The sequence below is a fragment of the Leptidea sinapis genome, chromosome 12 (assembly GCF_905404315.1).
Source record: "Leptidea sinapis chromosome 12, ilLepSina1.1, whole genome shotgun sequence".
NCBI lineage: Eukaryota > Metazoa > Arthropoda > Insecta > Lepidoptera > Pieridae > Leptidea > Leptidea sinapis.
In genome coordinates this window covers 11434095-11450951 of record NC_066276.1, presented here as the reverse complement: position 1 = coordinate 11450951, position 16857 = coordinate 11434095, and the positions used below count along the sequence as shown (strand labels likewise).

At 34.0% G+C, this 16857-nt stretch overlaps 1 protein-coding gene across 3 annotated transcripts in view; it reads left to right on the top strand.

Moving 5' to 3' along the window:
- The window catches only part of LOC126967243 (uncharacterized), a 255670-nt gene that overhangs the window by 154884 nt on the left and 83929 nt on the right, over positions 1 to 16857 (top strand). For all 3 annotated transcript variants that reach the window (XM_050811733.1, XM_050811736.1, XM_050811734.1), the window contains one exon: positions 5228 to 5257. In XM_050811733.1, the coding sequence (XP_050667690.1) occupies positions 5228 to 5257 (30 nt within the window). The remainder of the gene's footprint in view (positions 1 to 5227; positions 5258 to 16857) is intronic.

Sequence of the window (16857 nt, the reverse complement as noted above, 5' to 3'; positions counted from 1 at the left end):
ATAATATATACAGATTATATTATTGTAATGGGTTTCATATACTGAGACAATCTTGCCAATATTCTGACGAATCTCTACAATTAATGAATTAACTGCGTCATTGAGTGTTTTCCTTCGTTTCCTATAAAAACAAGCTTCCTACTTAAACTGGCGATGCCTCTCGTTACGTCACTAAACCATAAACTAAACATGAACTATCAATATTATTTGTCTTCACTATCAGAATTCCGTTGGGGGTACCAACTATAAACACATTACTTTAATGACTGACCTTTCTCGGGTAACAAATATGATAAGTGGTGGAAATCTTCCGAGTGTAATGTTATCAATGTTTTGTTAAATTCCGATCGGCATTGAAGTGATTTTTTCCAAAGTTTGATTTTTGCTTGCAATTGTCATTCGTTTCTATGCAGTTTTTTTTATGGAAAAGGAATACATATGATTGTACGTGTCACCTGGTGTTAAATGATCACCGCGGAAATTTTTTGAATATAATAATGTCTTTATGTAAAACTTCAAGGTTTCTTACAGCTAATCAAAACAACATCTCAACATAAATGCAGATTATGCTATTTTTCGTCCTTTTTTATGGAAGAGAGTTCAAACGAGCGTACGGGTCACCTGGTGTTAAGTAATCAACTCCGCCGACATTCAGCGCTTTTTACGAAGGTATACGCTCTTTTTGTCCCGGAAACACAGCACGAGGAAGCCAATTCCACAACTTTCTACGTGGATGAAAGTTCCTCGAGAACTGCACTGTGGAGGAACACAACACATTTAGATGGTGGGGCTGATATCCTAATTTTGTAAAGTAAGCTATGTACTTAATTACTGCCAGCTACAGCTACTTAATTACTGCTAAACAACATATCACGCAACACGCGTAGCACGTAGTTTGTTATTTTATTACTTAATTTAAGGAATCTTTTTGTGAGGTCCTACATAGGATCCGTGAACTATGCAATCATGTCCGTAGTGATAAATAATCTATACTATAATATTATAAAGCTGCAGTGTTTGTTTGTTTGAACGCGCTAATCTCCGGTACTACTGGTCCGATTTGAATGATTCTTTCAGTGTTGAGTAGTCCATTTATCGAGGAAGGCTATACGCTATGTTTTTTTTTCAAAATTAGGGATCCGTAATAAAATTGCTATTTTGTAACACAAGGTGTAAAATCGAAAACCTATTTTTGCGTACGCTGCAAAAACTATTGACAATAGAACAAAATGATGTACAGGCTATAATATAGGCAATATTTTATTACTTATAAAACTATCGCGTGAATTATACTTTATATGGCAAAACAACGTTTGCCGGGTCAGCTAATTACGTTATATGCAGCAAGTCCATATCTATCATCTCATCATCACCAAGAGTGCGCTACTAACACAAACTTTATTTTTCTTATTGTGATAGCTATGATGGATAAAAACAATGGGAATACTTCTCGAGCTTAAATTAAATTTTGTTAATCTCTAAATTGATATAATGTAACAAATATTATTATCTTTTTTCTTCCGCCTATTTAAATTTTGCAATATCATTTTTACTCACATATTTAAAACACAGAGATGTAGGGGTACCTATAAGCCCTCTCTATCATCGTCTATTATAATATCTTCTATAAAATAATAAAATATCATCAAATTAAAATATAAATAATATCATAGAAAGAAAGAAGGAAAGATGAATTTGAGGTACATCGTTTTGTGTTTGATCGTGTGATATTTTATTTGTGTGTATTTTGTTTGTGTGGTATTTTATGGAGCGCTTCTACAAATTAGAAATGCAAGTTCTTCGGATGAAGGAAAATTTGTTATTAACATATTCTGGTAATAATTTCCACACTACACCAAGGTACAAGGTAGACGATCACAAAATGAGAACGCCAATATGCGCCTGCTAACAAACTTCTAGACGTGAGGAATTCTTGTGAATTTTAATAAGCGCTCGGAATTCCATTCAACCATCGGCAACGGAGATTTAAATATCCATTAACTTGCAATGAATCACTCATTAAAACATAACAAACTCATGACTTTAAAAGGTGAACGTATTATGAACCATCCTCGTGTGTTCTTTGTGCAAACGTCTGGTCTAGTAGATAAAAAAGAGTGATTTCAACAAATATTGGAATACAATGTCATCGATAATTTTACGATGCCCATGATTGAGTAATACTCTACGGGTAGTCAGAATAATGGCGATTGCATGCACGCATTTAGAGGCAGCATTAAAAGCATTGAAATAGTATTTGGCAGAACGGATGGTGATTGGGACCGGAAAGTTCTGGAGTGGTGACCACGTACCGGAAGGTGTAGTACTGGCAGCCCTTCTACAAATGTGTACTGACTACTTGATTGATGTCACAAGGGCTCGATATTTAAAAGCCGCTAGATCGGTTGTTTTTGAGGGAAGCTTTTATCCAGCTATGACGAGCACCACCAATTAAAACTTGACAATGTAAAAGGAATTAACCAAGACTTTTAAGTCTCTCGATGGGAAGATGACCTGAAAATGGTAAGCTATGGAACAGTCATGAGTACTTTGTACTACAAGTAACCTGTTGAAGAATATGACTATTAGCATTTATAACAAGGAGTAGGGAGGTAGGACTTGCTGCAAGAAACCTTGTCAGTTTTATTAAAGGTTTTAATAATACATTCATAATCTATCCAACAAAAGACATATTTCGTTTGGAATGACGTTACAATTTATTGAATACGTACTTATATATTTGTTGCCTTATATTTAATAAAACATTTGTCAAAACAATATATACTTTGCTGACTTATTTACGTCATAAGTGGCCTTACCGGACTTAATTCAAAACAAGGCACTAAACAATATTTACTCTTATCAATAATTATTGCAACATTGAATAATACAATTATAATGATATCCAGTATTTTTTTAGTGGGATATCCAGTATAGTTTTGAGTGGGTATTAATATTATAAACATTTCACTAAAAAAAGCGCTGTTTATATGAAAATATAACGTTATGTATACGTATCTGCAAGGTCAAAGAGTATCCTTTATTGATAACTTTACTATTTGTACAAACAGAATGACGCTTTGACATAAATGCCTCTAAGGCTTCCGGTAGACCCAGAAAGACTAGATACTTTCAAGTGATATCAGGAACCAGGAAACAACAAGGACGTGGCAGCCAGATACACACAGTCCATCCTAGCAGGTATACATAGGTAAGGCGACTATTTCCTGCCGTCCGTCGTCTCAGCTTCCGGCTTTCAGTTTCCGCCAGCCATGAATTCCAAGCCATAACAACTTATATCGCTTTGTCAAGTTTCCATCCGTTAATGAAAAAATCACGATTCTCTTTGGCGTTACGGTCGAGGTGATTGACTTCCGGCTGGTTCTTTTACAAGACTCCTGGATTACATTTCTCAACATGTGCAGGTCTTCAAATGTAGCTGTAAATATAACTGCAAAACAGAGAAATTTTAATCTTAATTGCCGTTTGTTCAATATGTGAAATATTGATGTTCTAAACTATGTTAATGTTATTATATATGTAAAAAATCCTACATCAAAAAATTTTGCTAGAAAAAATTTAAATTCAAAATGGCGGATAGTCTTAGTATAGGAGAGATATTATGTTAGTAGTTACGAAGGTATCTACCCGGGATGCATTGTCTTTTTAAACGCAAAAAATTATTATATTTTGTATTTTCTAATAACATACAGGTCGTTCCTTCACATAGAATCGCGTTGTTTATTTAGATACAGAAAACAGCTGGTATTGTTGCAAATACATCACCGAGAATAGGCGGTAAAATTGAGGACAACCACAGCTAACCTCGTATGATGTATGTTTGTAGTTTGTAAAATAATAATGAACATTTCCAAGTTCATAGATAGACGTACCTTAAAAACCTTCTGTATACCATCCTCAAAGACTATTCCCCACCCCATCCCATCAACATACGTTATGGCAGGACCTTAACAACAGGTGACCTCCACGCTCGCTGCCCTCTATCCCATCAAACATAAGTTAATGATACGGCGTGGATTATTATTTTTGAAAATAGTTGTTAAAAAATGAAATGAAATGAAAATTAAATCTTTAGCACCGATTTAGCAAATCTTTTTTTTTACGCAGTCGTGACTTTCTTTCATATCATTAATTTCGCAGTTAAATTTTAAATTTATTAATTACAATTTATTATGATAATTTAAAAAGTTTAGCAGCATGTAGTTTTCATGAAAAATAAATGATTCTGTACCTTAGCATTGCCTTCTCAAAATTATATGAAATGGTTGTTTATTATATTTAATCACAAATTTTAAATTAATTATTTTCACATCAAAATTTCTCAAAAATTTTATAAGCAAGCTGTATATATACCCAACGTGCGATCCCGTTACCTAGTTTCGTTGTAAAACACCACACCACCTAGTTTAACCAGTGGGAGGCTCCTTTGCACAGGAAGCCGGGTAGATTATGGGTACCACAACGGCGCCTATTTCTGCCGTGAAGCAGTAATGTGTTGTGTTTCGGTCTGAAGGGCTCCGTAGCTAGTGAAATTACTGGGCAAATGAAACATCTTATATCTCAAGGTGACGAGCGCAATTGTAGTGCCACTCAGAATTGGTTTTTCAAGAATCCTGAGCGGCACTGAATTGTAATGGGTAGGGCGTATCAATTACCATCAGCTGTACGCGCTGCTCGTCTCGTCGCTTATTTTCATTAAAACAAAATCCAGTTGCAAAACCGCGCCATTTTCTGAAATTTTTTATTATTGTGCCAAATATTAATCATTTGTTATTTTTGAATGTATGTTGAAATAAATATATTTAATTCTTTGATTTATTTCTTACTATTTCCCACAACTGTATTGAAAAACGTCGTTAGATACACGGGTGTGTAGATTATTGCAAACTAGTGACAGTAAAAATCCTCGTCTTCGGCTTAGTCTTCTTAATGACAGCTCGTTTGCAATAATCTACGTTCCACCCTTGTATCAGAAACTAATATAAAAAGTAAAATTGAAACTGCTATTCAATGTATTCACCAATCATATTTTGTTTTGTTTGCTTCGTGGTTACAACTGTGAAATCTATGTCACTCACAGTATTTTCAATTCGACAAACATTCAAACACAATTTGTCGAGTAGACCTCCAGTTATGTTATTAAACTGTTCATATTCATATCCATTTTAACACGCTTCATTGACATTGTGTTTTTTTTTCATTTCAGAATCAGATCTCACGGGCCTCTCACACGTTGGTAAGTGAACATTGTTTATCATTCATTCATCTGTGTTCTCATATGATCCTTATTTTTATCAACTTTTTAAATCATAAGCTGCAAAATTCCGAATCTTTTTAATATTCTTATTTCGATATATAATTTTACCTACCGTATCTTAACATATATTGTTCAATCTAGCATAAGTAAGGTAAAGTTTATGTCAGTTTAGAACTCCTTAACTTTATTTATTTAAATCAGTTTTACTCAAGATTTATCGGTGTTGGTAACGACTACTTTCGGACAATTCGAAAATCCTTCATCAGGGTGAGTGTTTACGTTCAAATTGTGCGTGAGACATTATTGCGACATATCCGCTATACCTCGCAATTATGTCTCACGAAATTTTTAATAACTTAATAGAAATTCTTCTCCATCATAAAACAGTAGGCAAAACTAAACCTACGTTATTTATCTAGATTAGTCTTATTGTTTTAAAATTATTCTCGATGGTGTATAATCTTAAAGTTGTTATAAGTAAGTATTCTATATTTTTATATCTCAGGCTATAATAAGAAGTTGAAAGCTTTAAATTCTTGTTTATGATAATATCGCTGTTTACATTTATGTATTGTAAACAAACATTATGCTAATGTATTTTAGTAAGTATTTGTTATAGTAATTAATTAAACCGATATTGCCACATAGAGGCGTGGCAGTGAACAGTTTACTAAGAGAAGATAAAGTTCAAACACATCTTTAACTGCTATGACGTCAGTTGCCATAAGTTTACACGTATAGTTTCATTATTGATCCCACTTTGATGACCTAGTTATGACGTATAAATAACCGTCGCATAATAGATCTGACGTCATCAAATACGTATCTCAGGTTTACTTGGAGCGTACAAGGACGTATCTTTCGGCTGACGCTACCGCAGTAGTGTCTTTAAGACGTCATCGGAATAACCTGATAGCGAATACCAAATGAAACGAGTTGGTATGGTATACAAGTTTTCCTGTATTGTATCGAGAACCTCTTAAATAATTATACCGACTTGTTCCAATTTTACGCTTTGGTTGTTAATAAGGAACCTACTCGTATATAGATAATAATTTAACCGAGATAGTACATAAGGTTTTTTTTAAAAACTTATTCAGAGCGCTTTTGGACTTTTGTTTTTCAATGATGGCTCGACTCTATGCTACCTTTTAAAAAAGAATAAAATTTGAATATGTGTATTAATTACGATAACTGAGCTTTTTTATAGTCGTGGTTACACAGCACAATTCGTATAATTTTTCATTCTTCATTCATTTCAATTGATCAATATTTATAAAATCAAATCACTGAAATGACGCTTACGAATATCAAAAGTTACATGTTTAAAGTTACACGTCGGAAAAGGTTGATCTTAAGGAGAAGAAATGGCAAGAAACTCATTGCCATTCTACTAAATCATAAATTGCAGCCTTATCGTACTACAAATTATTTTAACTTAATTATATTTAATACTCCAAAAATAAAAGCAACATAATAAAAAAACAGAAGAGTTATTGAGTATACTAGTTGCATCAGTCCACACACAATGCAAGAATTGGATTAACGGTTAATATGTATACAAATATAAGATAACTTTAAATTTAAAAAACATGGAGCAGAGTTTCCGATGTGAGGAGCTTCCAGCCATTGCAAGTTACAGAATATAGCTTTAATATGCTTCTGATCAGTGTACATTTATAAGCAAATTTAAAATATAGTTATATTTTGAAATATTTCTATATTATATAGAATTTTTCGTTCACTGGCCAGATGGTTTATGATCGTAAATATATTTTCGGATCAAACAACGCAACGGGTCACGGGTAAAATATATTCTCATGTTTAATTCACTCTGTAAATGTCTGGAACGTCAACGAATTATATTTTAATAGCTTGACTTTAGAGCTTATATTTTATCAACTAGACCATTTCAATTTAATATTAATTCTTTGCCTGTTGAATAAATTCACAAGATTTTTGGGAACTCATGATTTTTAAATTGTATATTCTTTGCTGAAATCTCTCTTTGATATATGAAATTGAAATTAATTACAATCTATTTTATATATACTGTACCGACTGTACGAATAGTTTTTTTGTTAAATTGTTTGTTTTAGACCTAGTACATTCACGAGGTTGTATTTAAACGGGAGCATTGTTTGTAGATATTTGCTTTATTGTTACATACAAAAGCCTGAATACAATAAAAGTATTGTAAGTTAAAAACGACTATATTCTACTGCAGATTTGAATAGCATCATCTTTAAAATAATTTAAAAGTGTGTTAGATTTGTGTGTCGAAAAAACTTCACAGTCGTGAACACTTAATGCACAAATAATTATTTATCAAATGTATTATTTGCGATCGTCTTTCTTGCATCATACAGTTGATTGAACAATTAATGGGTCTCTCTCAAGGCTAATTATAACATTATTGCAGTCATATCGAACTATTGAGAAGGTTGTTAATCATAAAACTTAACTTTCGTACATTTAAATGCAATGTTTAAAGGTAAGGTTGTACAGTTTAAGGTTTTGACTTTGCAATACGACCTTTGGCTTTCGTTGACCCCTGGTTAATATAAATATCTCTGAATGTAGTTTATTTTGCAGATTAACATTTCCCTATGTATAAAAGATAGATTTTATTACTATTTATTTTATGACAAGGCTACTTAACGACACGCGTAACCCTTTCTAAAATGTAAACTTAGAAACGTCCCTCTGGTGATACAGGAGATTGTGGGTTGAGTGATCACTTATCGTGACGTAGAAGTGACCCGAACAATAAGTTAATATAATAAGTTACTATTTTGAGATTATGATTTATTTAGATATTCTATCATATTTTCTTTTACCACGCACCCGCTTATAGTTTAATAACTGATGAAATATAGAAAGATAATGAAAAATATACTTTCCCTTTTTTAGTATCGAAATCCGGTAAACTTTATATGAAGGCTGTTGTATCTCAGGAAAAAAATATAGATGTAAGAGTACATATTAATATAAATAACGAGTTTTAATCATAATGCAGTAGTAGAGAAGTAAATAGAACTTCTCGAAAGATATTCTGTGCATAGTTAAAAAAAAAACAAAAGTTAACTGGCTGTCTATCTAACCCACGACGTACTCGAGTAAATATATCATATATTTAACTGATTTTGTTATGAAAAAGGGGGACAGTGGAGAATAAGTATGGGTTACCTGATGGTATGTGATGAACGTGTCCCATATTCTCCTGTAACACTAGAGGAAATACAGCCAGAGGAATAAACGTACATAAAACTTCGAAAACCTAAATAGGATTGAGGATCGAAAAGTCACTGTGGTGAGAATCGACGTACCTATCTAACTATTGCGCCATTAACGCTTGTTAGACGACAATTTTTGATTTTTTTAGGGATTAGACGAGCAGGACGTTCAGCTGATGGTAATCAATACGCCCTGCCCATTACAATGCAGTGCCTCTCAGGATTCTTGAAAAACACAAAAATTCTAGCGGGCACTACAATTGCGCTCGTCACCTTGAGACATAAGATGTTAAGTCTCAATATTTTCTAGTAATTTTGATGAGAAGCCATCAAAATAAATAAAAGAGGACACTTGAAAACTGCTTCACAGATCAAACTGAAATAGTCTAATGTGTTTAATGCCTCTTAGCATTTTGTAAATAGATATCGCAATGGCATCTACATTATTTTTTGATTATTCCTCCTAAATGCAGCGATGATACAAATTGATAAAAAAATTAAGTACTTAAAAGTTAATGAAACGTTAACGTATCAACGCGTTAAATTAACAGCTTCCAGCAATTATAATGGCCGTAATTAATTCCGTGAATTAGAGTTGTTTTGTTTCAGAATCTATTTTTATTTTTGCGACGACGCAGTAGATATGTTTGAAGCTATCCAGACAAATGAAATGCGCAACAGTTGAAAATACGACGTAAACAATACAGAGAATCTGTAGATATTGAAAAGCCAATTACTTTTTTACTACTTTAATCGTAAATCCTATGTGTTTTACATATTTGTTCTCTCGTAAAGGTTCCTATTTCATAAATGACTGTCCATTTTGCATTTGCCACATCTGAATATGTGGACTCTAGGCTTTATAAAGAAATAAATTCATAAGTGATATTTTTATAATAATTTTGAATTCAAACATGCGTAGACTTTAAAATAAGGTAGGTGTATTAGGGTCGGTACATAAAAGTTCCGACCCTAATACGGCAATCGATTAAGTATAATCTGTATTGTTAGTATTTTATGTTATTTAATGAAATAACTTAATAATTATTAAACACATTAATCACACGTGTTTAATGCTCGCGACTAAAGACAGATAGTGCGCGGATACGGAAACAATGGCCGATCAGACGTCAGTTTGACACACGTCAAGTTTGACAGACGTCAAGTTTGACAGAACACATTCACCATTTTACACATACGAAGATATTAAAATTATTGCGATTAGCATTGCTACGAGAGTTATTTATTATCATTACATTCTAAAGAAAGAGTACTTCTCATGACAAGTATAAATCCCAAAGACGGTTAGAAAGTTCTATTAAGGAGTTGAAATGACCACCTTCCGGCTCCATCATCAGATCATTTCTATGAAACTATTTTCACCCACAATTTGGTACGTTTTAGTCGCCTGACTATATAGTTTGTTGTATTTTACGTGTTGTGATAAGATATGAAATACTTACCTTTAAAAGGTTCCAGTGGCCAACGTTGGTCCTGTGATCAGTTCCAAGTTCTAACACACCAAATAATATTTTGCATAAACAAATGTTTGTTTATAGTAAAAACCAAAAATATCATGTTTCATTAACCCCAATCGTCCTGTTTTCTAGAATTGATAGTCTTATGTATTAAAACAAAATTAATGAACGGTATAAAAAAACTGTACTATTGAGGACCTACTTATTTTTCAAAGTCGGTTAAAAAGGAAACAATGACTAAGTGAAATCCAAGAATGAAAGTTGACCCGCGCAGTGTTATTGTATAACTCAATGGCTAATGTTATATATGACCCACTAACCTAAATCATGACTAATCGACTTCAGCTGCAACTCGCGTTTTCTCTCAAAGATTTTTCTGAGTTTACTTGCAAAAAGAAATGGATTCTCATACCGTTATAAGAGTAAGTCCCTAATATAATATATAACTACTTATAACCCTACCCATACTATTATAGAAATCTTTGCCACTATAGCAAAAAAATTGTCAGCATATCGGGTTCAGCGAGTATGTTCTAGAGAAATCGCTGCTAACCACAGATGTCAGATTTAACAGATGGTCGGATTGAGTCTTAGTGGGTTAAGTGCGGTCCCTTCAAGTATCCCGTATAAAAAATCTCCCTTCGGTGGCGCTTATGGTGCAAAACATAATGAGTTCCTTTCCTATAAGTAGTATCATCGGGGTAGCGCAAAATTTAATATTTTGGAGCCACCAATAGTAACACCATCCATCCAGTATTCGAGAGTAATGCACATTATGAGTTCTGTGTAAGCAGTGAACAGTAGCGGTGATATTATGCATCCTTGGCGAACGTCTGCGCTGGGATGGAAGTTTTTTGACAGAACATCATCTTTTCGCTCCGATGCAGTTCCATCTTCAAAAAGACGCCTGAGAAGATGAACTAAGTGTTATGTTGTACCCATGTCTAGTAAAACATTCTACCGCTTAGTCCATTTTACAGGGTCAAATGCCTTCGAGAAGTCAACGAAGCAAATGTAAGTTGGCTTGTTGAACTCTCGTACCTTCTTAATAATCTGGCGAACAATTAGGATCAGCTCACGTATACCCCTCCCTTTAACAAATCCGGCCTGTTCTAGTGCTATCTCCTTGAACAGGAAGGTCTTCAGTCATTCATTTAGAATTTGTAAAATGATTTTGGTTGCGTGAGATATTAGTGCAATAAGGCAGTAGTTGCTACTTTTCTTGGTAGAACCCTTTTTGTGGAGTGGAATGAAAACAGTGTGTGTACATTCTGTTGGCCATATTCCCGACTGCCATATCTTGTTGCAGATGATGTGAAAGATATTGACAAATAACAGCTACATCATCTAGAGCCCTGATTGTCTCGATCGGGATAGCATCTCTCCCGGTAGCCTTCCCATTTTTGAGATGCCTTATGGCGGCTCTGACTTCGAGCTATTGCAAACCTCAATTATGCGATCTAGCTCTGTAACGACTAAATACCATTTTTGCTGTCAATGGCTTAGATCTTGGAAGTGAGTTATTTTGTGATGGATCGCCATTTCGAACGGAATCATACGATAGAGATGCCTGGACTCATGTCTGTTAGAGTATCGATTTCTTCACATAGTTTGCAAAGATATGGTCCCGTCTGCATCCTGCTTGAATTTGCTCTGATAGTTTGTCCAAGATACTCACCTCTGCCCCTTTTGCCGTCAAGGCACGTCTCCGTTCGATTAGTTTTATCTGGGTGCTATCTGTGAACCAGTTTTGCCGTTTGTGTTCCACATGCTTCTTTGTACCGCACAAATAATTTCCATAAGTACACTTGACATTATATTAACGTCGTATACGTAAGTCGTATATTATTATTTATAAGTAAGTATCTACTATAATAGTATTTTGTAAAATGAACTCAACCAAGAAACACGCAGATATCCCATTCCTAACCACAAACTATATCTCTGCATGTGTTATGTAATTAGATTATGGATTACATAAAGCATGCAATGAATATAACAGACTATAATATTCTATCTATATAAATACACGTGAACACAATTACATTTTATACTGACCTCCACACTTGGCGTTGCTTGTCTCTAGGTTAAAATAGTAATTTTAACGAAAGCTATGTTTATGCATATAAAAGCGACTAGTGGCAACAAACTAATTGGCATTGTTGATTGTATAAATAAATTTAACTGTAATAAATAAATAAAATAACTAAACAAGTTTTATGTTTTTTCGTGAGTGTGGGTTTTGTGTAGCTTAAGAAGGTTTTTTATTCCATGTAGCGTTAAATATTTTGGTAAAACCATTTTTGCCTCGTAGATGGAGTATCTACGCTCTTTAAATTTATATAGCCTGATTAATATACATCCGCGGTACAAGAATGATGAAAAGCGACTTGTAAAGCAATTTTTTTTACAGTGTTAATAATTATGTACTTTGAAAACTCTGTTGTTTTAGAACAATCCAGAAAATGGGTGAAACATTTCATTGTACAGATCAAGGTACGTCTTATTACGGTCATGACCGTGCTGTCCTTTTAACGTTCAGTGCCCTTTGATAAATTTGACAGTCCTTATTTTCCTTACTATTTATTTCACAAAATATATCCGTTTATTTCCTTGTGCGCGATAACATTGGTATGCGTTAAATTTCTGCCCGAACGTTATATAAATGACAATGTTAGTTAAGTTTACCCGGCAACTTTATTTTCTGATAACTTTGTGTTTATAACCAAACCAAAAAAAAAATTGGAATTTATACCTACTGGTACATTATATATTACGGCGAATATTTTTTATAGATTAACCGCGAAACAGATAATATTTATATTTTAATATTTCTGTTTTCTATTTAATATTTTATCATATTAAATTTTGAATCTTTCTAACTGTTTCCAAATAAGAATATCAATATATTTCTTAAATTGAGCGGAGAGCTAAGCGCTTCGCAGCCATATCTTACTAAAATCAAATACTTTTGTGTTTTGAATATAATAATAGCCATATAAAATAATTACTGTTTAACCGCAGAAGAAAATTATAATCTTATAATAGTTTATACACACGCGACACAGTTTATACTAATGCAGATACTTACGATTTAACTATTTTTGAAAATGTGTGGTATTATGTTCAATATAAAACTTTAGTACATTACAGAAGAAATAACAGTTTCGTTGTCGGTATTAAATTTAACTTTTATATAATAATATATATATTTTTTTAATTAATAATGATTCACATACAGTTTCTTCTTAAACTAATACAAAGTCCTGTAAAACTGCTTACACAGTTTGTCTACAGGATCGAGCGAGTCTCATATAATAAAACCTAAAACGCCTTTTACAATTAATGTTACTGGAACAATAGTTTTTTAAATTTATTTTTGTTTGGTTCCCGTCGGATGTCCTCTGGCATACTATTAAGCAGATATTGTATTCTTTTCTTTAAGGTTCTATCGCCAAAGAAATTGAGATATGATTAATAATGAGATAATAACTGAATGTTTGGAGAAATCCTTTTTTAAATTTAAATCTGTGGTGCAATAGGTTGATTCGTTGACTCTCACAACGGTGCCCCCAATTCAATCCGTGACCGCCACGTACCAAAGTGTTTTTGGGTTTTCGTATTCATATGTACGTGTATTCGAATCATTATAAGGTTAGTAAAGTTCTTGTGAATCCTCTCGTGTGACAATAGAGATTGAGCAGCGGTAATAACATACAATCCGGTTTCAGATACTGATAACTTACTTATATAATATTTTGTCCTACTCTTTCATAGAAAAATGATTTTAAATGACACCACATTAAATTCAAGTTTATGACTTAAAAGGATATTATATATATCAAATAAAATATAATTATTTACACTCAACAGTAATAGAGTCGTCATTCCCTATCTTTGAACGACACTGTAACAGTCCCACAAACGCCTTTAAAAAAAGTTCACTTAATTTATTTTAATTAATTATTTTTTTGTTTTATTTATAGTGATCTTCGTCTGCATTCATTATAGCATTCATCATCAAAATTTCAGCCGGAAGTCGTCCACTGCTGGACAAAGGCCTCCCCCAAATATCGCCATGACGACCGGTCCTGCGCTGCCCTCATCCAACCTACTCCGGCGATCTTTACCAAATCATCGGTCCATCTTGTGGGAGGCCTACCAACACTACGCCTTAATAGGCTTAGTAAAAATATAATTATTTTTAGCATTATTGTTATTTAATTTTAATCTAAATAATGTGGTATTTTTATTTCATATAACAATATATCCAATATGTTTATATTTGCATCGACAAATGTGTATAAGATAGAGATAATAAGTAAATTATTCAATGAAGGTCTACAAAATAGGTCACGCTAATGTCATGAGAGTTCATTTTTCAACCGTCGTGCCAAGGATTCCAAAAGCGATTAGCAAATTGTGTAGCCTTGTTAAAAAGTTATATTTGTATACAAAGTGGTGTTTATATGTCGCCTTTGTAAAACATTTATATAATACTAGCTGATACAAATGATTTAGCTAGAAGTTTTCTTTAGTGTTAATTCCGCCAATATTTGTTTTTAAGCAATTTGTCACGTGTTTCGCCTCTACACGAGGCATCCTCAGGACGTGTTGTCTCGCCAAAATCTGGCACGAGACAGTCTCGTGCCAGATTTGTATAATTGTGGATTTCTGCAAAGTAACGCCTTAATAAATACTAGCTGAGCCAGCAAACGTTGTATTGCCATATAAAGTAAATAAAAATTTAAATAATTGAAACTTTTGGGGTATAAAACATAGATGACGACCGATTCTCAGACCTACCAAATATATCATACTTAAATTTATCGTACTACAATAATATTGCAACTCTATTGCGTGTCTGTGGATGGATTAGAATAATATTAAAATCGCAATACAAAAGTAAATGTTGGTCGTAGATAGGTGAAAATTTAAGTTGTATGTATTTTTTAATGCTGAATCATAATTAAACAAATAAAAAAAAATTGGGGTGGACCATTCTTGACATTTAGGGGGATGAAAAAAAGATGTCCGATTCTACACCATAGCCGATTTGCACGCTAAGAATCACGAAAATCGGTCGAGCCGTTTCAGAGGAGTTCAATTACGCACACCGTAATACGAGAATTTTATATATCAGATAACTACAAGTATATAATATTAGAGAGATTGATTACTAAATGCATTGTTTTGTTTTTGTCTTGAGGTTCAAAAATTCTAAAGATTGTTTCAACATTTCCCATAAACATTATTCCAGATCTATTACAGATCTACGTACAGGATGGATCTTATTAATAAATACTAATTTCCTAATAAGCAATTATTGGGGTTGAGCAGGTTATTAACTGTAAAGAAGATCCTGTAGACAGAGTCACAGTTGAAGAAGACATACCAAGATTTACCAATACCATAAGTCACCCGAATGGTTGGCTCAGTTGTACGTGGGCTTGGACGGAACCCGTTGGTTCGAGTCCCGTACCATCGTACATCGATTTTCATTACAAAGTTAATTTAACTATTCCTAGAAGTGGGATATGACTTTAAAAATAACAAAATGCTTAAATTATGAAATTTAATGAACGGTTCCGTATTGCGTAGGAGACACCAATGTCACAGTCACGCGATGGTACGTAACGGTACGCGTCTTTCAGACAATATTCATATCATTAGCGATACTGATATTCAGCCTTTGTTGAAGCTTATTAAATTAGAACAAAATTCCTTCAAAATTTTTCATCGGGGCTTAAAAAATAATAGCTGTGTCGGAAACATCTAGAAAAAAATTTTTGAGCTCTGAGCATAAAAATATGTGGGCAAAAAGGAGGATTAACCTATAACTTTGCATGGCGTTGCGTAGAGATGTCGCTTCATTGCGCGTTTTCTATCCTATTTATTCCAGAATGTCCTCCAAAGAACTGTTTGATCTTATTCCTGCCGAATTCCACCTTCGCAGATGACACCACAAACTTAAATATCATCCTCACTATATCGATGTATGGCGTTTCTCTACACTGTGGTTTTTAAGGATGATGTAGAATGGGTATCTTAAAAAGCGCGTTATATTTTCTTAAGACAAATCAGATAAACTTTATTCAATTAGGCCTAAACTACATTGAGGACATTGGGGAATGCGCCCCAAGATCCTCCTATGGCTATTCACAGCAATTGTGAGACCAACAATCACCTACGCCTCCATTGTGTGGCGGAACAAAGACAGCCAGAAAACAACTGCAGACAGACTAAATAGCCTACAGAGACTTGCCTGTATGTTGGTAACCGGGGCCATGACGTCTACTCCTGGTGCGGCCATTGAAGCAATGCTAAACCTACCGCCTCTTCCACTGTTCATACAGCAAGAGGCGACAGCAAGCATGCTGAGGGCAATCGCCTAGGGGGGTTCATGTAACTGGATGTCGCAAACGCTTAGGACTTTGGAGGACTCAGTTCTGCGAGACCACATATTAGGCATGCTACCTGATCAGATGATTCCACAATTAATCTCTGTTAAACACTATATCGTGGAACTACCTTCCAGGGACGACTGGATGAACAACACAGTCACGTGGAAGGACGGGAGCCTTATGTGGTTCACCTATGGGTCCAAAATGGAAAATGAAGTCGGCTGTGGGGTCTATGGAGAACGCCCCAGGTTTAAATCCAGCACAAACCTGGGAAGCTTTACCTCCATATTTCAAGCAGAGGTGTACGCCATCCTGGAATGCGCGGAAACCAATATCCAAAAAGGCTACTTCAATCATAACATATACATTCACTCTGATAGTCAGGCAGCATTGTTGGCTTTAGACGCTGACTTGACGTCGTCTAAGTTAGTCAATAATTGCGTTGAATGCCTGAATTCATT